The sequence below is a fragment of the Thunnus albacares genome, chromosome 1 (genome assembly GCF_914725855.1).
Source record: "Thunnus albacares chromosome 1, fThuAlb1.1, whole genome shotgun sequence".
NCBI classification, from domain to species: domain Eukaryota; kingdom Metazoa; phylum Chordata; class Actinopteri; order Scombriformes; family Scombridae; genus Thunnus; species Thunnus albacares.
The window spans coordinates 13,483,166-13,506,638 of NC_058106.1; the positions used below are offsets into that span (position 1 = coordinate 13,483,166).

Sequence of the window (23,473 nt, forward strand, 5' to 3'; positions counted from 1 at the left end):
ATTGACTTCGATACCAGTTCCTGAACGATACTTTTTTCAATACCAATTTTATAAAATCAACTTTAACAAAGTTAAAATTACATTACACATTATGGCATAAATCTTGAGTTTTATTTTTCAGCTCCTTGGCATTTTTACACACTCAAAGCAGTTTCATAACATAAAAAAAACTATTTCCCTAGGGCTGGGTAGCGCAGAAAGGGCCTGAAAGCAGCTAATGCTAGCAAGGAACGCCGCCGCATCCCTCGCTTTGTCCCCCGGTGAGCTGGTCATGGAAGACGGCAGGGAAAATTTTCTTCCAGGGCTAGAAGAGGCTCCAGCTTAGGTCTGCTGTACACACTCTTGTGGTTGGGCTCTACATCTTTACAACAATGCCTTTTCTCAATAGTGTGAGAAAAGGCATGTGTGGCATAAGATTGTGAGATCTGTGTCAATTGTGTGTCTCATGGTCAAAGCATGAGACTTGGCAGCTCTATTAGCGGCAACCGCCGCATGAGTGGCGCTGCCTGCCTGTGCACTCCTTAGGTATCAAAATTTGGTACAGAATGATAAGGCATTTTTCAATACTCGATAGTATCGAAGCAATTCAATCAGTGCCGTAAAAGCATTGAAGTTCGGTATCCAGCCCTATTCATTACTTTAACTACTAAATGTGGAAACTTTTCACATTAGTTGGACACTAGAGCTGTTGTACATGTAAGTACAGCCTGACAGGTGCAAAGGCAGGTTGACAAATACAGAAAGACTTTGCAAGTTTGGGAACAATTTTTCTCTTGTCTTAAGATGTCAATAATGTGCTTTTGGGAGGTAATCATTTGGATTTTAATACAGATTTACAATATTCAACTCAATCTGGAGGCCAGGGATCCTCAGCAGCAGCAGAATACTTAATTAAGGAAGTGAAAAAAGCGCAACCCTCAAAGTAAATATAACCATTTTTTTCCTATTAATTTTTCAGTGCTGTCTGTCTGTATAAACTCCAGAGCCCAAAGTCAGGTTTGTGCTCAAGGAGCAATTACAATCTTTGATTGTATCAGCTCTCTGACAGTGAAAGAGAAAGTGTGTGTGTGTGTTTGCGGTTAGATGACTGGGTGTGAGAAGAACCCTGGTGTATCATCATGGGAGGAAACACAGCTGGAACGGTTAACACCTGACACGGCAGCTGTTCACATTGTTGAGTGACTCATAGCCTCACTGTGGATTCAGTGAAATGTCGAGGCTTCTGTATGCGGCATTGCTTAACTAGTAAACAGAGAGTTTTAATTTGCCATCAGAGCGAGTTAAGGCTCAGGAAGGTTAAATATGTAGTACACTTCAGACTCCTGACAGTGCTTTACAGAAAGCATTGCACAAACATTTTTTGCATGGAAAGTCAAAGATGAAGCCTTTGAGATAAAAGCCTAAATATTTAGATAGTAGTGAGGTTTGTTTTTCACTGTTTGAGACTTTTTGTCTCCTGTTATTGCCCAGGCATTTCCACCTGCATACCAAAACCTGAGAATCTCATTCTCCCTGTAGGGTTTAACAGCGTGCTGCTTCTCTGCCCAGATTATCACAACTGCAGCCTCAAAATATCGATTTATTCAGATGGCAGGTAGTTTTTAGCCGCAAGCACATATAAGCGCTGGGGCTATTTTTTACCTTGTTGTTATTGATATAGTATTAGCAAACAAACACTGAAACAATAAGACAAGCACTAGTTGAGTTTGGTTTCAGGTTTGGTTTCAGGTTTGTGGCATACAGAGTTTTCCTGGTGTTTCTGTAAACTCCTTAGTGCCTTCAATCACACTATAGTGTATAGTGATGTCCTGTAATCCTGTTTTTCTGAGACATATATCACCTATTTGCACGATACAATATATTTCTATCATTCAGGAAAGGCTCATAGCAATTATCTACTGCCTCTGTGTCAATTTATGAGATGTGCATGGCAATCTGGTTATCACTGCTTTTGAGTGCTTCAGTGGTCCCTCTTCACAAAAGCGTCTGTAATCACATTTTCCCGCTCTCTTTCAATTGAGTCTCAAGGATGTCCTAATCTTATCTGCGCTGTTCAGTCCTCTATTTCATTCTGTCTTTCTGGATCTCTCTTTATGTCCTGTATACTCTCTTTACATTACCCGATCCTCTCCACCTTTAGTAATTTTTTTAAAAACCCTTCAGCCTGCTTGACACATAAGTCTTATTCATGCAACACTGTGGTACTTTTACAGTTTTTTAGCCACATTATGCATGGCAGTGTTGGCCTGTTGGTTGGCCCACGACACAGACTGGAATATCTCAACAACTGTTGCATTGATTGCCAGGAAATTTTGTACAGACATTCTTGCCCCTAAGAGGATGAAACCTACTGATATTGGTGATACCCTAACTTTTCCTCTAGCAACACCATGAAGTTGACAATTTAGTTTTTTTGTGAAATATCATGACAGCTATTAGATTCATTGCAATGAAATTTGGTAAAGATATCCATGTTCTGTAATCACTTTGGTGATCCTTTAAGTTTTCTTTTAGCACCATCAAATACCCATAAAACTAAAGACATTCGCATCAGCCTCAGCTGCATTTGGTGTTTAGTGGCAATTTGCTAATGTTAGCATGCTAACATGCTCAACTAAGATAGTGAACATGTTAAAGATAAACATCAGCATCTTAACACTGTCATGGTAAGCATGTCAGCATGCTGATGTTAACATTTAGCTGAAAGCATTGCTATTAGTGCAGCCATAGACTCTGCCTTGTTTTTAATGCCTGTACAAAGTCATTCATTTCCACTTCATAATATACCCAGGAAAATATATAAAAGTCAATATAATATACATATCAGGACAAAGTAACAACTGTGGAAAACAGAAGTCAGATTCATAAACAGTTTACACAGACATGGTTCTAATAGGAATGCACAGGTGGGTATGACAGGAGTGGCTAAACTTAATTCTTTCTCTTGTGAAATTTATAGCAAGCAGCATCACCACAAAAACAGCTACCAACAGCAACATATGTTATTCTGGGGCATTAGATAAAAAGAAAATTCTTAACATGAATTTTTGGGGGGCTGTTTTAGCTCAGCCTCTTTATGGGTATCTGTAGTTCATGAAAGGCCTGGTGTATTGTATAGCTTCACTTTAGAGGCTGTGGAAACCTGAGCTGTGGCCTCTGGGTCATGGGGTGTCCGGTCTCTGTTGACAGTGTGCTGGGCCGGGTGAAATATTGGCTGTGCCAGGTCACTCTCCTCCTCCTACTCCTCCTCTTTCTCCTTCTGTTCTCCCAAATGTTTTGTGAATAGGTGATCCATTAACAGAAATGGACTTTCGGAATAAGTGTTGATGGTACTGAGAGCACTGCCCTACCAACTTCTCCATCTCTCCAGGCTTTTCTCTCTTTTTCTCTCTCTGAATAACAGACAGAGACACTATGTTTTTTTGCCTCTGTGTGTGTTTTGTTTCTGTCTCTCTTTTTCATGTTTTTCATTGTGAATGGGACAACAAATCAGTCTTCAGTCTATCAGTTTCTCCATATGGAAGTAGTATGGAGGTACACCAAACATCATTTTTTTTCAAAATCTTGAGTATCATACCACCACTGCACTCTTACTCTAGACAAAGTATGATAATTGTTACTGAGTATCATTCATGGGTGATATATTTGCTTCTTTATTTCTTTTTCTCTATCTTTGATTGTCTTCTGTTGTCAGACTGTTTCTATTTCATCATCATCTCTCTGTTCTCTTCTCTCCCTTTTGTAAACCACTGTCCTCTCTCTACTTAGAGTAAGCTATGAACCTCTTGGCGCAGTGCCATCACAATCCATTCACTAGAGCTCAGCGAGACTGCACAGCCGCTACTATATCCCAGAGTGTACCCTGTCCTATCCAGCAGCTCCCACTTGTACAGTAAAATGGCAAAATGGCCACTTCACGGATCCCCCCTCTTCACCACATTGTCTCCTCATGAGATACTGACAGTTACTGTGTGGGTGTGTATGTGTCTGTGTGTGCTATAATGGGTGTGCGTGCGTGGGTACATGTTAGAGAAATGTGTGTGTGAGCAGTACATGGCCACAAATCTAGGGCATGTTGAGGTTTCTGGTGTGTGTGTGTGTGTGTGTGTGTGTGTGTGTGTGTGTGTTTTATTCCCAGATGAAATAGCCATTACTTGAAATATGTGATATGCGTACCATGCCTTCTTTTTAAAAATATAGTAGGTCATGTTAGTCTTTGGTTCAGAAAATGTTACAGCAACTTTTCTAGGTTGGACACTGACATTTTATTTATCCATTTTATTATAATTAGCTTTACAGAGGTTAAAGTGTCTAAACCTTTCTAATAGTAAATTACTGTTTTCCAGCTTTCTTTTTCTTTTTAGCACGTTACTCATCACACCTCTACTTCAGTTTTATGAGGTGTAATGGCTTACATATCCAACACAGAATGATCCCAACCTCTCGCCAAGTGAAACCATTGGCAGTGAGCTGGGAAATGGCTGCTAACGTTTTAATGACTTAATGAGACCTAATTAGTTGAAATGGTAGAGAGGAAGAGAGGAGCAGTGGAGGTGATCTGTGTCTGTGTGTGTTAGTGTGCATGTAGGCGAGTGTTTCTGTTCCTACAAGACTGTATGCCTGTTTTAGTGTTATTAACATGTCTGCCTGTATGTCTGCATGTGTGTTTGATTTTGGGTGCACGTGTGTGCATGCATGTTATCTCCATGGCAGGTGTGTGTGTGTGTGTGTGTGTGTGCCAGAGCGCTGTGCAGCCTTTCTCAGCATTACCCAGCCTCTTCATCAGGAAGTGATGGTGGGGGGTCAGGCCTCATTTAATCAAGGAAAAAATTCCATCTCCCATTAACTTAATTAATCCAACGCCAGAGAAAGAGAAGCTGAAGGAAACCTGCCTATGCGCGTGTATGTGCGTGTGCCTCTGTCTTTATGTATGTATGTGAGAAAATATTGTTTCTAAGCTGTATTCACAACTAGGTTTCAAGTTCAACTAGAGGGACAGGAAGTTTAAATGTACACAAGTACACATAAAATTGTACAATGACTTCAAGAAAAAGACATTTGAAGTGACTTAAACTCAATTGACAGTATTTGCCAGGTCAGATGATTTTCAAACTATCATGAGGCAGCTAACAACTTCAAAAATGCCAAATTGTTGAGACGCAGTTTTGCAAATCATGACTGCATTTGTCAAATATAGACTTATATAAGCAGGATATAAGAGAAACAAGTAACCATCAGGGATATGATAGATACATACGGAGATGCACTGTTTGCAGTCGTGATTTATTCTCTTCAAATTTAATTTCTTTCTTACAACATGTTTACATTGTGTGTGCCTCCCTTTTCATACAGCTGAAATTACCTATACTAAGATGGAGATGCACAAAGTAAGCAATTATATTACCATCATTTACTGTAAAGACATGTTTTATTACAACTGCAACTTACTCAACCTAAATGATCATAATTTGAAGAGATCCACATGACCCTGAGGTTTGATTAGCAGTCTTTCCACTTCTCTCCTAAGGGAAGTATGTTCAATAGATATTTTTTGTTAAGTTTGCAATGATATAGTATTGAGTGTAATTTTAATATCCATTTACAAGGATAAGGATTGCCTCTGGTCTCACACAGATTATGAAACAGATGTTAGTGCATAATGTATGACGAAAAATGTGTGCTTTAAAAGCAGTAATCATTGAAAATGCATGGGCTGATATCTGTAGTCTTCTGAAAGCAGTGCAACAAAATGTAGAGCTACTATTGACCCTTACTCATTTCAAGTTTTTCCCTGTGTTTCTCATGCTTACCGCCCTCCTCATAAAAGATAATTAAGTGCTGTCATGTACGTCATTCAAGATAGTCAGTCTTCAACTTTTTTTCTATCTCCGATCTATGTCTCTCTCTTGATCTTTACCTTCTTCTTTTTTCATTAGTTATCTTTTCTCCTATGATCATCTATAATTTTTTACCCTTTTCTCCCACCATCATGTTTTCCACAGAAATTAATTAAAAATGTCTCTCACAGCACTTACTTTTGTAAGATAGAGGGGAAAAAAACGCGATTACACCATACTGTGAAGGTCATATACAGTAATTCAAAGACTATGGAAACTGCAGAAAACATCTGGCTGCAAAGTGCAGTAGGAAAAACATACTGATTGAGTATTTTTGTTTCATGATACCATGACAATTAGTTAATTTGCTGTCATTTTCAACGTTCTTTCAATATTATGGTTTTTTTGGGTTTTTTTTTTACGATTAAAGTTTTATTGGCATTTTTTTGAACCTACACGGTACAAAAGAAAAGACAACAAAACCAAACAAAACAAAAAAAGCAAAAATATATATACATTCACAGTGTATGACTCAAACTGTCATCGATGGTAGAATGTCACAAGCTACACCAAGTAAGTGTTTGAAAAGTGAATACAGGTGTAAGTTGGTTACAGGAGGAGCTAGGCTAGGCCACAAACTCAATTAGGGTCTTAAATATGGGATTCCCACTTCTTTCATTTTAGAAGATATCAGGCTACCCTATTCATGAGCCTAAAGGATAGACTCTAATGCTGCCACCTTGCTGAGCTGACTAAACCAGACGTTCACAAAGGGAGCAGACGGGGATCTCTACTCACACATAATGAGCTTGCGGCCCATCATTAGGACCATCTGAACCCTCTCTGCATCTGATGGTGATAAATCCCTAAGAAGAGAATGGTCACCCAGAACACCAAGAGTATGGGACAAAGGGATTTTACATCTGAGAATTCGCTCAATGTGATCGTACACTCCTCTTCAAAAGTCATGCATGTAAGGGCAGTCCCATAACATGTGCATCAGAGTGCCCTCATCCTACTGGTATTTCTAGCGCTCAGGGCTGTCTCTCAACTTAACCCTATGATGTTTGGATGGAGTCCAGTATACTCTATTCAGGATCTTAAATTGAACAAGTCTAGTTATAAGTTCTCTGGACATTTTTCTAAAATTCCTCAGAATAAGGCTCCATGCCTCATCTATGAACAAAATCCCATGTCAGCTTCACACACCACTTTCATGGCAAAGGCTGATTTATTTGAGCAGTTCAAAGGGATTAAGTAATAGCGAGAAGCTTCATGCCCTTTACCAAAGACCTCTAGTATGTGTATAGGGTGTCTGCACTAGGGGGAGGTATAGAAATGGAACCAAAAGTTTGGACTAACAGATGTCTGAGTTGTAAATACCTCTAGAACTGATTTTGAAGCAAGTTAAATGTCTCTTTAAGAGTGCCAAAAGACTTAATGGAGCACCCCTCATACATATCTCCTAGAGTCTCAACCCCCTTGTCAAACCGCATCTGCACCGTGGTGCAGTGATGGTGCAAATCCACTTCACAAATAGCTGTAATCTTCCTCCATAACCACTCCATATGAGACAGTATTGGGTGAGATTGTTCATCTGCTGTCAGCTTAGCTGTGATAAAGTGAATAGGATGCATAGATCTACATAAAGAACTCTCAATGGCATACCAGGGAGGTGCACATTCAGGGGATAGGGACCAGTGGACCATGTGCTGGAGGCCAAAGGCATAATGTACAATACAAGGTTTGGGATATAAAGCCCTCCTTCATCCACTGGCCTCTGTAATTTTCACAGCTGGGACATTTGCCGCTCCAGAGAAATGTGTTGCACAATCTGTCAAATTGTTTAAAATACTTGAGGGGAATTTCAATAGGTAGTGCCTATAAAAGATAGTTGAATATTGGTGCACAGTTCATTTAAAGTTGTATCACATAGTCAACATATGTCTTTTAATGTTTTATGCCAGGGCTCAAACAAATCCCCCCCCCCCCCCCCCCCCCCCCCGACACCATTTTGCAAGGGGACAGTCGCTGCATTCTGAGCTTAGCGCTGCCCAAGACGGCTGTCATTGGTTTAAAGAAATACAAAAAAGCGTGAGCGTTTTTTTCCCCTATAGCAGAATGATAGTGGGGTGCAGCCAGACGATTCTTCTGTGCTGGCACAGCGCTGTGGAGATAGGTCTGGCTATACGAGACTAGGATGGGAGAGACCGTTCAGGCTCTGATATGGAAACTAATCTGTCATCTGCATATAACATTGCTTTATGTGAGGAATTGCCAGTATGACCGCTGCCAAGGGCACAAGTGCTAGCACAAAGAGCAAGGAGCTAAGTGGACAGCCTTGTCTTGTACCTCTGCAAAGCTTAAATGAAGGTGAAAGAACACTGATAGTCACAACTGAAGCCCTCAGGTGACTGTAGAGGAGGTTGATCCAGCCAGTAAACTTCGTGTCAATTCGGAAGGACTCCATAGTGGAGAACAGATACTGCCACTCCACCCTGTCAAAAGCCTTCTCAGGTCTAAACAGAGAGCAGCCACAGGGACTTTTTCGTTACGCAGAGCCCTCATATTTATCCATTATATTTATCAGGTGTCTGAAATTATCATCTTAACTACACCCGTGGATGAAGCCTACTTGATCTGGATTTATCAGTGAAGTAATAACCTTATTGAGTCTATTTGCAAGGATCTTTGCGAGTATTTTACCCTCACACCCTATCAAGCTGATATGTCTGTAGCTTTTGCAATCCATGGGATCCTTGTCTTTTTTAAAAATAAGTGAGATAAGGGCGTTGGACAGAGAGGGAGGTAAGCGTCCCCAATCCAATCCACGGACCTTGCAGACTCCAGTAACTTTCATCAGCAAAAAAAAAAAAGAAATTATGAAATATACCTGTAGAGCAGGCAACTTACATATAAGTTAGAAAAAATGATTGTATCTTTCTGTGTGTCTATCATACCAGCCTTAACCTTGTAAATTAAAAGCAGCAGATGTCCGTGATAGTTGTTCATCTGTCAGTCTGAGTGGAAGCAGCAAAAGAGCAAATGAAGTCCAATGCTTTTTTTGGGTCATGGAACTTGCATCGATCCTCAGATAATTAGACATCTGTGGACTGAAGGTTGCATGAATTTTATCTGTCTTTCATGTAGAAGCTGTTTGCACTGGTTGAACTTAGCCCGCCTCTCAACAACTTGTTTTGAGTAGTCCGGGAAGACCATGATGTGATGCCTCTCCATGTCACTCTCCTCCTCCTCCACACTGTCTCAGCAATGCGCTTTCTGTCCTGGAAGCACAGGAATCAGACAAGGATAGCTTGTGGTAGGGACATGTTAGCTCTGTCAAGGTCAAGTCTGTCAAGATAGTCGAGGTGGAGAAGCTGTGGGATGGTATTGCGTAGGAAAGAGAGGGCGTCCCCTTCTTGGTTAGCTTGTACCATTTGGCTAGTGGTAGTAGTGCTAGTTAGCCCATACTTTGCTGTGTTTGGGCAGTTTGTTGTAGAAAACCTGGATGACTTAGGGTGGTTAGGCATTATTACTAATATTCTACCATGTGAGAGGGTGATTTGCTTCTTTTATCTCACTTTAACTGAGAAAAAACTGCATCAGCCACTGTGACTCCTCAAAATTGTGTTGTATTTAAAGGTTCTATCTGTAGAATTGTGACAGTCATTTTTTATTGCCAATGAGTGAATGAGTAGTAATGTAACGTAAAAAATGAGACCTTTCCTGACATTCCTGGTTGTCTGTAACAGCTTGTGGACTGATTTCTATGTGAAGGACCTGGGCTGGATTTTCCGCGAAAATCACACGGAAGTGACGTTTTTGTGCACTTCTGAGTGCCTTGCCTCTCTCCCGCTAACAACAAACAAAATAAGAAATCAACAAATGATCAGCATAACGACAAAACCACACAACAGAAGCGGTGCTATCTGACTAGAAACACCCTGCTACTGGAGTGAGAGATGCTTTGCTGAAACACGGTGCAAAACACAACGTTAGAGATCTTTTATGTAATTATGAGAAGTGTAAGCGAGGAAAAGACATCACCTGCAATAGTCTTGTGCCGTGAGCATGCTTGTGAGCATGCGAGTACAAGCGTGTTGACTGCAGCTCATTTAATGGCCACAGATGTCACTAATGAGAAGGAATTTCTGATTCCTACATATAGAACCTTTAATGAAATACTGATCATTTTACAAGACTAATGAAATTAATGAAAATTACTCATGATGATGTTCTTGTGTTTAAAAGAATGAATAAATAATCAACATGATCAAGGTCAATCAACAACAAAATCTCATGTGACTGCAGCATATAAAGCAGCCACTCTTCTCACACCAGCTCATCAGCCTCTGACTCCTGGACTCATCAACCTCTGACTTCCCGCTCTCTCACTGACTTTAATGTCCTGCTGCTGACATACAAATCCTTCCATGCCGCTGCACCCATTTCATTTTCAGAGCTCCTCCTCCTCCTCTGACTCTGGCTTCCTCTCTGTCCCCAAAACACCCTGCCTCTGGAATGCACTACCCCTATCCATCTGTCCTGCCAACACTATTGACTCTATCGAAGTTGTGCTATAAAATGACAAATTGCCAAATGCTGAAACTGATGAAGTAAACAAAAATAGCCAAAATTGAAAAATGATGCAGATGTAGGAACTTAACAATAATTGAATGAATTGAATAAATGAAGAAAAAGTACAATATTTAATTTATAAAGTTGTGTTGTAGTAGCTGTGATAGTGTTCAAAGAGCAATAAAAAAGGCTGCACATACAGCATATTGTGCACAAATACTGACAAATAAATCAGAAATAGAAAATTTAGGAATTAAATTATTATTATATATATAAATAAAGATGAACGTAAAATGAGTTTAACGTAGACTGTTAAACAATCTTTTATTTCTTTGCCCCTCACAGAAAAGCCTGTTTCGGTGGAGCTGAGCTGCGGGGCTGGGCCCAGCCATGTAGTGTTGGAGCCGGGATCGCCCCTCGTGCTGAACTGCCACCTGGGGTCCAGCGACACACCTTTCAATGTCACCTGGCTTCAGGATGGACAGCCCCTGCCTCTAGAGGGGGGTGACTTCCTGCAGTATTTAGCCAATGGATCCCTCCTCTTGCTGCCCACCGCTAAGGATGGTCAGCCTCCCCGGGGAGTGGAGGGCGGCTACAGCTGCGTGAGTGCCAGCGCCCTAGGAGCCTTGACTAGCCGGACTGTAAACGTGCTCCTGGCAAGTAAGTGTCCAGTAACACCCGGAGTACCTTGGTTTATTTTGGATGCTTCTGTTTCCTACCAGTTAAAACACATGCTAGTTGGGTGAGCTGGAAGCTAAAAAATGGTGCAATGTGAGTGGGTGAAAGCCCTGTGATAGACTGGTGATCTGTTCAGTGTACCCTGCCTTTCAACCAGTACATGCTGAATAGGCTCCTATCTCCTGAAAAGGAAGAGTGTAGAAAGTTCATGACAGATGAATGGATATTTATGTCATTAGCGCATCATTAGTAGAGCTGACTATTGGTCAGTCAATCAATTGTTTGGAGAAATATAATTGTAATTATATAATTGTATAATTGTTTAACTCAATTTTTAAAGTAAAAATTCCAAAGAAATGTGTGGTTTGAGCTACTCAGGTGTGGATATTTGCTGTTTGTAAAGCCAAGTTATGTTCATAAGGATATATATAATAGATGTAATTAAGGCACTCTTACCTGACAATACTGTATATAAGTTCACCAAAGCTACTTCATGTGTGGGTATGTACTTGGGTGGTCAAAAAGCATGAAATAGGCAGAAAAATGTAGTTTCTATTATAAATGACAGAATATTGGTTTGATTCGTTCATTCATTTAAAGCGTTCAGTTGGGTAAGCACACACACACACACTCACACACACAGCAATGTGATTTGTCAGATTTGTCAAGGGAATTTCCTTGCATGGATGGAGATGAACTCGGTTCTCCCCTGCCTCAAATAGGAAACTTATCCTCTGGTGGAGCGCTAACAAGTGTCCTGGGAACAGGTACACTCTTAAACAACAGTCTGTTAAAAGGCACAGAAAGACAGAGGAAGAGCTGGTGAAAATGAGAGAATGATCAGGAGGATGTGAGTGTGAGGGATGAAAGGCCAGACTCTAGCTTTTCATTCAACCCTCCAAGGAGGCCTCTTTCTCTCACACTCTTAAGTGGTAGTCTTTATTTAGTCATTAGCTTTGTGTAAAATGAGACAGTATATTCTGCGGATGCCCCCTCTTTTGTCAGCTGTCACATGCCTATTTATGAGAACCTCTTGTTTGAGGGACAATAAAGGGAGGGAGGGGGATGTTGGATGAATGGTGGGAAGTGGAAAAGGCTGAAGAGAGTTTTTAGTGATGGTGAAAGAAAAGGCTTCAGAGACCATTAGGAATGACCTTCAGTTTGTATGTGTGTGTGTATAAGTGCATGCCTGTGTGTGTGTTTTTTGAATTAAATCAGTGGTGAGAGGCTATGAGATAGATGTGACCAGTGTGCAAGAGGTCGGAGCCGAAGTGCTTCAACACTGACATTGAGCGGACATTCTCATTTCCTACTGTGTCTTCACTACCAGAAATGAGACTGAAGAGAGAATGTAGCAGAGATCACATCTGTGAAAACACATTATGAAAGCCACCTGCTCCAGTTTCCCTGTCACAGTGTATGATGCATGTGCCTTGTCTAAAAGCATGTGAATGTGTCGGAGAGGGAGAGAGACAATGAAAGAGACCTGCTTGCTCTTTAAATAAAGATAAAAAATATATTTAGGTTTAGAGTTGTTCAGTCTCTCACTCACTTTTTTCTCAGCAAAATGCTAGAGGCAGCATACAGAGTGTGCACATTACCTTTCCCAAATACATCCGTGGGTAAATTATGATACTGGAAAAAACAGCTTTTGACATTAATTAGAGCAATTAACCTTTCTCATTATGAGACTGCTGAGGTGAATGTCAATGTTTCCTAATTCATGCCAGCATTTCAATCACAGAGCTGCTGTCATAACCATGAAAAGTATGCTCTCTCCTCCATGCAACATGTCGCCTTAGTTTAAATGTTTTAGTTTTGTCTTCATTGTAGTGCTTTGCATTTTTAACAGCATCATATTCAAATGGAACTAAAACAGAAACATTCATGTTCTCTTCATTTAAGGTTAAGAACTTTATTTTTGCACTAGTAGTTTGTGGGTGCACACATTTTTTAAATGAATTTGTTTCTTTCATTGCAGTGAACCTCCTTTGCCTTGTTATGCTTCTTGCATGATTTTAGTAAGTTATCTTTAGGAAGCTGTATATTAATGCATACAAAACGTCTCTTTATCTTAAAATGTTCATTCCATTCCCAATGAAAAGAGGATGTGGAGAATCACTTTTCGAGATTAGAAATGGTAGCTCAACTACATTTATTGTCGTATTGGCTGGCTTTTACTTAAAAAAAAAAAAAAGACAAATTTACAAATGTAAGTGGATTCCTGTTGTCCGCTATTAACAAGGGCAGTGTACTGTAAATATGAAAAATTTATACTGCACACATTTTCCAGTAGCTATTACAAATATGTGTTGAGACTGGGGGAATGTTTAATGGGTTTTCACAGTGTTACTCAGCCTGAAAGCTGGGTAGCAAAGAGGTCATGGGTGGAACTATCTGCTTGCACAAGGGGAGGGGAAAAGAGCTGCAATCTGATAGCTGTGGGGCCAAAGAGTGGGGCATAGATAGAGGGATGGACAAAGACAGAGAAAAAGTCGGGGTAAAGTCAAGGGCAGGAGAGAGAGAGAGAGAGACAGAGAGAGAGAGAGAGAGAGAGAGAGAGAGAGAGAGAGAGAGAGAGAGAGAGATAAGCAATGAAAAAAGAAAAAGAGAGGGAGCAAAGAGACAAGATGGGGAATTTTTATGTAGCGCAACAAAAGGTTACACACTTTACATAGAGCAGTGCCCAAGGGGCTGCCTTAAAATGTTCTTTTAAAACATAGAAAGACCTTGTTGCTAGGAAGCAATTAGACATATTTTGACCCTGTGGCTTGATATGCCACCTTTTACTGGGAGTGTTACTCTGAAAATTTGCCCAGTGTATCACCACCACATGCCTGAGTAGAAGAGTGTCAACTTTGCAACATCTGAGTGTGTGCTCTGCATGGTGCCGAACGGATCTGCCATGGAATTTCATTGCTGGCCTAAGGACCGCAATGAAATCATGGAGTCCTGGGAAAAGACTAATATGATTATGCTTTGACAGAGTGGAGGTGGAAGCCCAGCCAGTCACCATTGTTCCATCACAGCATGGGTAAAATGTCTTCTCCGAACACCCACCACCCCCCTTTGAATTAATGTCCGTTAATGTGCACTCTCGCTGATCAGCTGTTTTTCACTGCTCACATGCATACACAAGCACACACATGCACACAGTGATCCAGAAATGTAATCACAGGTAGACTGTGCACAAACATTAAGGCACACAGTAGAGTTAACACTAAGGTACAAGTAGCCTGGCACACATGCACTCAAATTTACACACATGCATACACTCACACACAGTGAATCTGGCACTCTGGTAGTGTTACAGGTGGTGTGTTTACATGAGGGCATCATGCTGTAATGGCTGGAAGTGGCAGGGGTTAATCATCAACTCCTCCTGCAAACCTTGCTAAGCAACAGCCATTACAAGTTTTTTCTGAAATGATTGAAATCCTTTCTGCTACTATGGCCAAACATGTGTGTCAGCATGCAGCATCTACACACTCATTGAGAAACATTGTTACTTCAGCCCAGTTGTCCAACATTAATTATTTAATTTTGTTCTTTTTCTTGTTCCTTTTATGCAGTTTTCAATGTCAATGTCACATTTAGCACAGGGGGGGAAAATCATCCAGCTCAGTCGAAAAACACAGATGGCCAGTTTGTTGGCTTGTTCAAAAATTGTGATAGCTAGACTTTAGAAATCTCGAGACAGCCATGTTATTAGCTGAAGGTTTTATAACACCCACCTCTGAAACAAGTCAGAGAGCTACGGTTGTGCCAGGCTCTTGTTTGTTTAAAGTCGTATGACATCCCACTGTGTCTCCACATGTACAGCTTTTTAGCTCTGTGGATGACAATGTCTGTCTGTTGGTCGGTGCACTGTTTTGTTCCTGACTGAAATATCTTGACTATGGCTGGATGGATTGCCATGACGTTTTGTACAGACATCCATGATCCCCAGAGAATGAAGCCTACTGACTCTGATTCCTTGACTTTACTGACTTTACTTTAATTACTAGGGACACCAGTAGGTTCTTTTTTTGTTTGTTTTTTACATTTTTGGTTCTGAGTGAAATGTTGTGACAACTATTGGATGTATTGCCATGACATTTGGTATAGACACCGCCCCCCCCAGGATGAATTGTGATAACTCTGGTAACTTTCTAGCACCATCATCAGGTCCAATTTTTTTTTGTTCAATACTTTATGACCAAATACCTGAAAAACTATGTTGACATTCCCACAACCTCAGCTGTATTTTGTGTTTAGTGACAATTAGGAACTGTTACTATACCATGTTGTTTTTCTGCTGTACCACCAGAATATGATTGGAGGAAACTGACAGTTAATATAACATGTGGGGAATAGTATCACACTGATGTGAAATGTAAATACAGTAAGTGAAAATGTGATCTTTGAAAGCAAATTACATAGCCTACTGTATTACCTATAAGATCTTATTTATTGTAAAAGTGATAGCTGTGTCAGTTGTTCACTCATAATCACTTCTTTGATTAAACAGTATCTCTTCTACTGTCAGCTTTTTGAAATGTGTGAATCTGCTTTGTTCTTCCTGCAAAGCAGATTTATGTACATGCTACTGCTGGTTAATCTTTATATGTTTTTACATGACCAACTCTACAAATCTGGTCTGCATCAATTCTGCAATTAGCTCTACGTGGAGTAAAAATGTTACAGGACAGGATACAGAAACTAGAAAAAAAATACTGAATACCAAATATTTTCATGTTAAAATTGATTAATTGATTAATTTATTGTCATGTTACATTTTGCTGCACACAATATGTATGTGATATAATGATTCACTATGTGTTATTGTATGTGGCTAATGTTAGTTTTATGCCATTACTACATATATACTGCATTTTCTCTGCACAGTTATATCAGTTGGGATTTGGATTCTTCTCTTATGTTACCTCCCAGCTTTCTCCCCGCCTTAGTTTGCCTTCTCTGTCTTCTTTCTCTGCTCTCTCCTTTGATCCACCCCCCACTCTGTACTCCTCAGTCAGGGCTACAGGCGAAGTGGCTGGGACAGCCAACCAGTTTTGTTCTCTCCTCCGACAGCCTGTTAGGGTCAGAGGTTAGAGGCCCTCAGATAGTGTTCACTGCTGCCCCCTGGTGCTCAGTATTATATACAGTAGGAGGCATTCCCCTGTGTGTGAATGTGTTGAGACTGTGAAAACTGGAGCCCTGCCAAGATTAGACCTGGAAAGGAGAAATAATCTAGCCAAGCCTGATTAAATCCCCAAATTTCCCCTAATCAGGACATTCAATTGTATTTAAAGAGTCTGAACAAGTCTTTAATTAAATTACACATTTCGAAATGGTACCTTTAAAAGCCCTAAAATGGCTTGAATACAATAAGCAGATCTTGTGAAATATAGACTGTAGCAGTGTTATGCACAGATACTCAAACTAAGTTTTTAAAATAAAGCAAGTGAAATAAAAAAGAAAAAAAAAATCTCACAAATTGGATATTTAAACAAAAGCTGTGAATGGGGTTGGATGGCCAGCTTTATTTTCTAATGTTATATTTAGGCGTGAAACCACAATTCTTGAGTGGTGTACACAATTAGTGTACAAAAACCTTTTCACCTCAACCAGATTGGTTTTGCGGCCCATGTAGTCAATGTTACTTGTATTGCACTCAAACGTTGTCCATGTTGGCACTGCTGGAAAAGGGAGCTGGAGACCAATAATGGTACAGACATTCAAGATAATTGCATACATCTGTCAAATCATGTGTGAGCTACATCAAACAAATTAGGCCTGTGTGCATCATATCAAAGGTACCTGTAGATGACATGACCTCTACAGATTTTCACTCAATAAAAAAGGTAAATTGCTAAAGCATTAGTTCAGGTTCTAATTGCTCCTAATATTAACACAAGTAAACTACGTTTTTACTAAGTTTTGTGGCTACTGTATCTTGCTAATTCTGCTTTGCTATCCCCTGATCTCTATGGTCTCTATACCCTCAGGTCTGTCTCAGTTCCATCAGGAGCCATCACCCCAAACAGTGCCCACTGGGGGAGCTGCTCGCTTTGAGTGCCAGATTGAGGGAGTACCCACACCTGTTATTACCTGGGAAAAGGACAAAGTGGCTGTCCCTGAGAATGCAAGGTGACTCTGCTTGTGTTATTATTATCTTTCATCTTATTAAGATCTTCTCCTCTCGTCTGTTTTTTTAAAAAAAAAAAGTATTTTATTAGTAGTGGTGAGTGCCATGGTCCTACTCCTGTCTTTAATGTGTTTTCCGGGTTTTGGTTTTCTGTTTGCTCTGTGTTTCCCTTCTGTGCTCCTTCTCCAGCCTGCTTTTCCCTCTACACTTGCCCTGCATCTAGCCTCGTTAGCCCTGCCCTGAGGGGTGTACTATGAAGCAAGTTCAACATACTCAGGCTTTCTTTGTGTGAGCTGGCTCAACAAACCCTAAACTCGCACTCAGTGATAAGTGGTATCACGACAGTGGTTATGAACTTTCTTTGTTAACTCAGGCTTTCTGCTTCAGGCTCTGTGCACATCCCCATGAAAGGGGGCATTTGGTGTGTCATTTGACTCTTTTTCTGCACAAAATGGACCGATCGCGTGCTGCCTGCCTCAGTCAGGAGGAACAGGTCATCATAATGGAGAGCTATGGAGAATATAAATACATTATCACAGCAAAAAGCAACACTGTTGCTGCAAATAAGGTGAGAGAGGAATGCTGGCAGAAAATTGCTAATCGTGTAAATTTGTTAATTAAAAAAATAATTTATTTATTAATTGAGTAATTAGTTTATATACTTATTTTACCACTCATTGCACTCTCCGTGCCTCCCACATCCAGAGCTCTTAAACTTTAAACTTGATGCAGCAGTTTGAAACATTATACTCAAGAGGTGCATTTAGGTCTGACTCTGTCCCATAATGAAGGATAGGTGGAAATCACTTTAGATTCTGGCCAAATCAAAGTGAAATTGATATTATAGATGGAATATTATCTGTGACAAATACCAATAGATTAATCTTTTTTTTTTGTTCAAAGTATTTCTTCATTAGTTTATTTATTTATTTATTTTTTAATTTGAAATACAATTTGATATATTGTATCAAATTAACAAAGTAACCTAACCCTAACCTCTTGCACCATTACAAATTATAATATGATATATCAAATCAATGGTAAGTATGATAAAAGACTAATCAATTTTCTAATCGGTGTTCTAATAGCTGCAGTACCAGCAGTGTTAAACAGATTTGGCAGCAAATCAGGTGGTTATTGAAAGGACAGTGCTTTTTATTGCCGATTTAAGCCGAAACTCGGAACATAACCTGTTCGGACCAGGTTAAGTTTGCAGTATAAGTTACCATGGTGATCTAGCCAGGTTAAAAGAGAGCCACCTTTGTGACATTGAAAACCCTGGCTTTATGATCAACATACCTCACTAACCCACTAATCTCACTTTGTCTTGCAACAAAAGAAAAGTCATATAAATAAGTCATATCATGACTTTATAATTTAACTTTTTATAGAAAATAAACTAAATTGTAGTTCAGTTAGAAAAACACAATGAGATATGAAATATTTTCTGGCTCCATCTGCATATTTGGGTCTCTGATCTGCAGCTGTATTCATTAAGTTTAAGTATTAAGAACTATAACTTGGTTTTATGGATTAAGTTCCATCAAGATTAAATCCTAGTTCAGATAAAAGATAGTACTGTTTCCATCATCCATTTAATTTAGCAAATATTGTGTCACTGTCTGTTTGCAGTTCATTACAAAAGCTTTATCCATCTAACATTGTAAATTATTTCAGAATCACCCATTTGTACTAAGAAAAAAGGTAGAGGAACAGGGGTTCAGGGTTGTACCTCTTGATTACATTAAAGTTTTGCAGATTTTTTTAGTTTCAATTGAAATTGGACCAAGAAATTTTTACATGCCCCCCATGCTTATTACCCATAGTGGGTTTTGTCTGAAACCAGCTGTGAATGTCAGCGCAACACAAACAGAACCTGGAAAATGATAAAATCTCTTAATTGTCTAGTTTGACATTTAAATTTTGCTCATTAAATATATGAAACATACATTTACATGCAAATTGTGTAGTGCCACTTAATTGTAGCCTTACCATTACCTCATCTTCTTTGTATATTCTTCTGGAGCACATAGTGTTAGCAATTACAAGCCTCAGTGAAGGAGTCAGAGTGCAGAGTTAGTTAAGCACTCTAATTTGACCTTGACAATTGAATGCAAGGAAAATGTACTAACTAAATAGTTTAAATGAACAGAACTTGCAGTCATAACAATTGTGTTCACTTTTTTATATTTCCATTCTACAGTAATAATGTGGCTTTGGAAGTGGATTAGAAGTAAAAAACCATTATAGAAGTCAGTATTCAGCAACTACAGGCCTTGAAGAATTACCTTGAGTTTAAAACAAACTTTACAGACTATGAACCCTGTGCTCTTAAAGATTAAGAAAAAATACCTTCTGCCACATCCTTGACTGGTGTATGACAGGTCTCTCTCTCAGTTATCTTTCACAAATATTCTCATTTGCTGAGCCATTTAACGATATTGACATTTCATTGTGGCTCTGCTGGCTCTGGCACCTTGGAATTTGTTTCCAGCCTCATTGCACAGAACTAAGTGCTAATGGCTGCTGTAGCCCTGCATGACCCGCTAACAGCTCCCTGCTCATAAGGTCTTATTGGTGGGATGTGGTTTTCCCACCTCAGGTGCTGTTAATGACCTCTCACAAAGATGAGCCAAAGGATGATTGATACATCACTGGCTTTTTCTCTGTTTTCTCTTGCTCTAATGTGTCTTTTCCTCTCTGTTGGTCCCTCTGCCTCACTCTTGCTCTTTCTCATTGCTATTATCCCCTTTCCATTTCTATTCCCTGTCACTCAACTATTGCCATTTTCTTTACATTCATGGCTTTCTGTCCTCCATTGTCTCTTTCTTTCTTTATTCTTTGTTTTTCCCATCCACTCCCTCTTTATTCTCCCTCTCTCTGTTTCTCTTTTTTTTCTCACCTCCTCTCCACTGTCCATCAACCCACCCTTTCCCTTCCTCCCTCCCTCACACTGATCACATTTTGGCAGGATTAATAGGCTATGATAACAGCAATAAGAGGTTGTGGGATGGTATTACATTGCCAGGGCCCTGGGGGCCTGGAGTAATACATCTGGAACATGACCTCCATAAGGGAGGGAGAAGTAGAGAGCTGTGGGACATAAACAGTCTTAGTAAATATCAACAGTACAAGTAGACAATGTACCCCAAAAACATTAAATATGCAAGCTTAATCACTGCTTGTATCTGTGATGCTGTGAAGCTCTTGTATTTGTCCAGAAAACTTTCACCTTGATGTTCCTGTCTTGCAGTCACTTTTTGAATTGACTTATAATTATGTTCTTCCTTGAATTCTTCCTTCCTATTCTTCCTTCTTCCTTGAAGTGGTTGCACAAAATAGTCTCACTCCTGAATAAAGGATGGAGCCCTGTGAGGACCCAGCAGGACCCCTGCAGAGTTGATCAGCTGGATGTTTCATTCCACACAGCACTAAACCATTTATTCAGTTGTTTGTCCCTCTCTCATTCGTCCTCTTACCCTCTCTCCCTCTGTAACCTCTCCTCTGTTTGCAACAGGTTCATTTCCCTCCCTAACGGGGTGCTACAGATTCTGGAGGTTACCAAGGAGAATGAGGGTGCCTACCGCTGTGTTGCATCCAACTCTGCCAGGAAGGACATCAGTCATGAAGCCAGGCTCACTGTCACCACAGGTGAGGTCTGTCGCAGTGCTTTATAGTGTTTGAATAGGCAGCCAGGCCCTGCTGGGAGCTGCCATGCCAATCTCAAAAAATCTTGAACTATGAAATATGTCCAGTGCTAATGAAATAGCACTCTCTCTCATCTTGTATTGTGTGAAACCCGCTGTTTGTATTGTGTGTTTGAAACTATTGTGACTAGTGTAATCTAAATCTAAAAACATATTGTTTATGGCAAATAACTAGCAATCTTCTCCGCCACTAAAAAATCTAGAATCTATAAATATGTAAATGTATTTATCTTTTGTTTTAAATGATTAACTTCTGGACACAAGATATCTCCTACTTCACATGCATGTCTTAAACTGAGATTTAATGTGAGTGCACAGAAACCTTCCCTCAGATGAATGTGAAAACAGCCTTCTGGTTTCAAACTCTGCATATACATCAATCTGCACAGTGAAAATCAAACATCCAAGTGAAGTTACAATTTTAAATCCACATTTTTGAGTGGGGCTCAAAAATGACACATTATAAAGGAATACAACATAATACAGTGGATCAGTTATTGTTGAGAATTCATATGTGAATATTGTGGTTACTCTGATAATTTTAGGACTGTAGTAAGTTCATTTGCAGAAATAGTTGGTGCTGGGCAGCTACTGTCAGTGAATGGGGATGTCACAATATCCAGACACACTGTATCTCTGTATTTGTTCCCTTATAATATAAACAGACCGTGGGGAAAACAATGGGTATAATGTGATCAAAATACTGCAGAATCACATGGAATTAATTGAACAGCTCAGTCAGCGCTGTTACTATGTAGCATGATGTGGCTTAAGGACCTGGGAATATGAATACAGAGCCACTGTTCTTCTTTTGAACTGTTGGAGGGGTGCAAAATGGACTGGATATTTGAATATTTCATTGTTTCCATTAAGCAGATAAAAACATGTTTTGACACAGTGTGATCTTTCAGAGTTAATTAAACTTTTTTTTAACTCGACTCATTAAAAACAATTAGGAAAATGCTCAGTGGTTTCAAGTCAAAGGACATATCTGAATTCTGTCTGATGTCTGACATTCAGGTCATCTGGGGCCACACTGCTAACTCTTCCCATTATTAAAACAAAACCTGCAGAATTCAGTTCTCTGCTACACAAAACTTTTTTTTTTCTTTTGAAACTTTTCTCAACTCTGACTAGTTGTGGTTGAAAACTTGCATATACTCAATTGCCTTTTTAATGAAAATTCAGCCTACTAAAAATTCTGTGACCTTTGCCATATGTCCTTTATGTAATGTTATTTCTATACCATTTCTCTCTCTTCTTATACCCTCTCCATCTTTTTATTAGAATGCATTTTCTTCTTTATGTAAAACACTTTCAGCTTTTGTCATGTGTTAAATTCAAGGACTGTCCTTCTGATTTCAATGCATAAAGAAACTTTTATTGTGTGTTAATGAAAAGTCACCTTTTATATGGTTACTGGCATTGAGCCTACACATTTAATTTAGCCTTTTATAAGTGGGTGGTACTGTGCTTTGTTCATCTGTTCAGCCACTTATCAAGGCTCATTCTCTCTGATAGAAGATTTGCAAATTGTTCAATAATTCATTTCAGTGACTAAATTTGAGCATGATAAATACCAAGTTATACAATTCTGATACAAATTCTTTTCTAAACTATTTTCCAAAGTATGTCTACTCAACAAAACATGGCAATAAACAAGGATACATACATTACGCTGTAGATTATGCTCCAATCAATTAAGCTCTAGGCTAGCAATTAAGTTAAACTAGTACAATTTCAGAACATCTTTCAAGTATGTGCATTATTTGACTATTCTGACATCAGCATACACCCTTCTTTTAACTAAAATCCCAGTTTGAGTGCAAACTATAAGAACTTGCATTAGTGGATTACATGGTGCAGTGAATCAGCAAATATTGCTGTGAAGTGTGATTTCACCATTAAGCAGCCCACATTAAAGTCATGGCCCCTGTCACTAGCTTACTACAGATCAGTCTAAAATTGTCCTAAAGTCCTAAATTGGCTGCTCTGTGGAAACCATTGTGTGCTTTTTGAGTCACAGCTTTTGTGCCCTTTAAAAGAAAAAAGGAGAGGGGGAGGACACAGATGAGGCTAAAGCAAACGAGTTAGATACAGCATTTGGACTTTTAATGATTTTACACACTTTCAAACCCTCAAATCCACAGGGGCTGAGTGTTTCTTACTGAAGAGACAGATTTTGGGTGGGGTATCACTTTTTCACATTTGATTAAATAATTACAATTAAATGTAATGGCAAATTTTAAACAGGGATTAACATCCGTCTTAGAAAATCATTAACAGCTCTGTCTTGGTAATTTTTTATTACTGAACAATAAGCTCCATATGGCATTGCCATCAGCAAGTTTAATGATGTGTCTGTTCTCATGCTTCTGCAGTCATTTGAATACAAAATACACTATAGATGGCAAAGTCTTTTTGGCACAACAGGTGCTCTACTCTTTGGACAGTCAAGCAACATTTTGGAAATTTACTGCAGAAATATATATATTTTAAAGATCCCTTCCAGACATGTTTTAAGACATATAAAAGTACTCTGC

At 39.4% G+C, this 23,473-nt stretch overlaps 1 protein-coding gene across 3 annotated transcripts in view; it reads left to right on the top strand.

Annotated features, from left to right (window-relative positions):
* Positions 1-23,473, top strand: part of igdcc4 (immunoglobulin superfamily, DCC subclass, member 4) — a 62,529-nt gene that overhangs the window by 10,478 nt on the left and 28,578 nt on the right. For all 3 annotated transcript variants that reach the window (XR_006399409.1, XM_044337580.1, XM_044337688.1), the window contains exons 2-4: positions 10,761-11,075; positions 17,084-17,225; positions 20,741-20,874. Coding sequence is in view for 2 of the 3 variants with exons in the window: in XM_044337580.1 (XP_044193515.1) it covers positions 10,761-11,075; positions 17,084-17,225; positions 20,741-20,874 (591 nt within the window). In the remaining variant the exon portion in view is untranslated. The remainder of the gene's footprint in view (positions 1-10,760; positions 11,076-17,083; positions 17,226-20,740; positions 20,875-23,473) is intronic.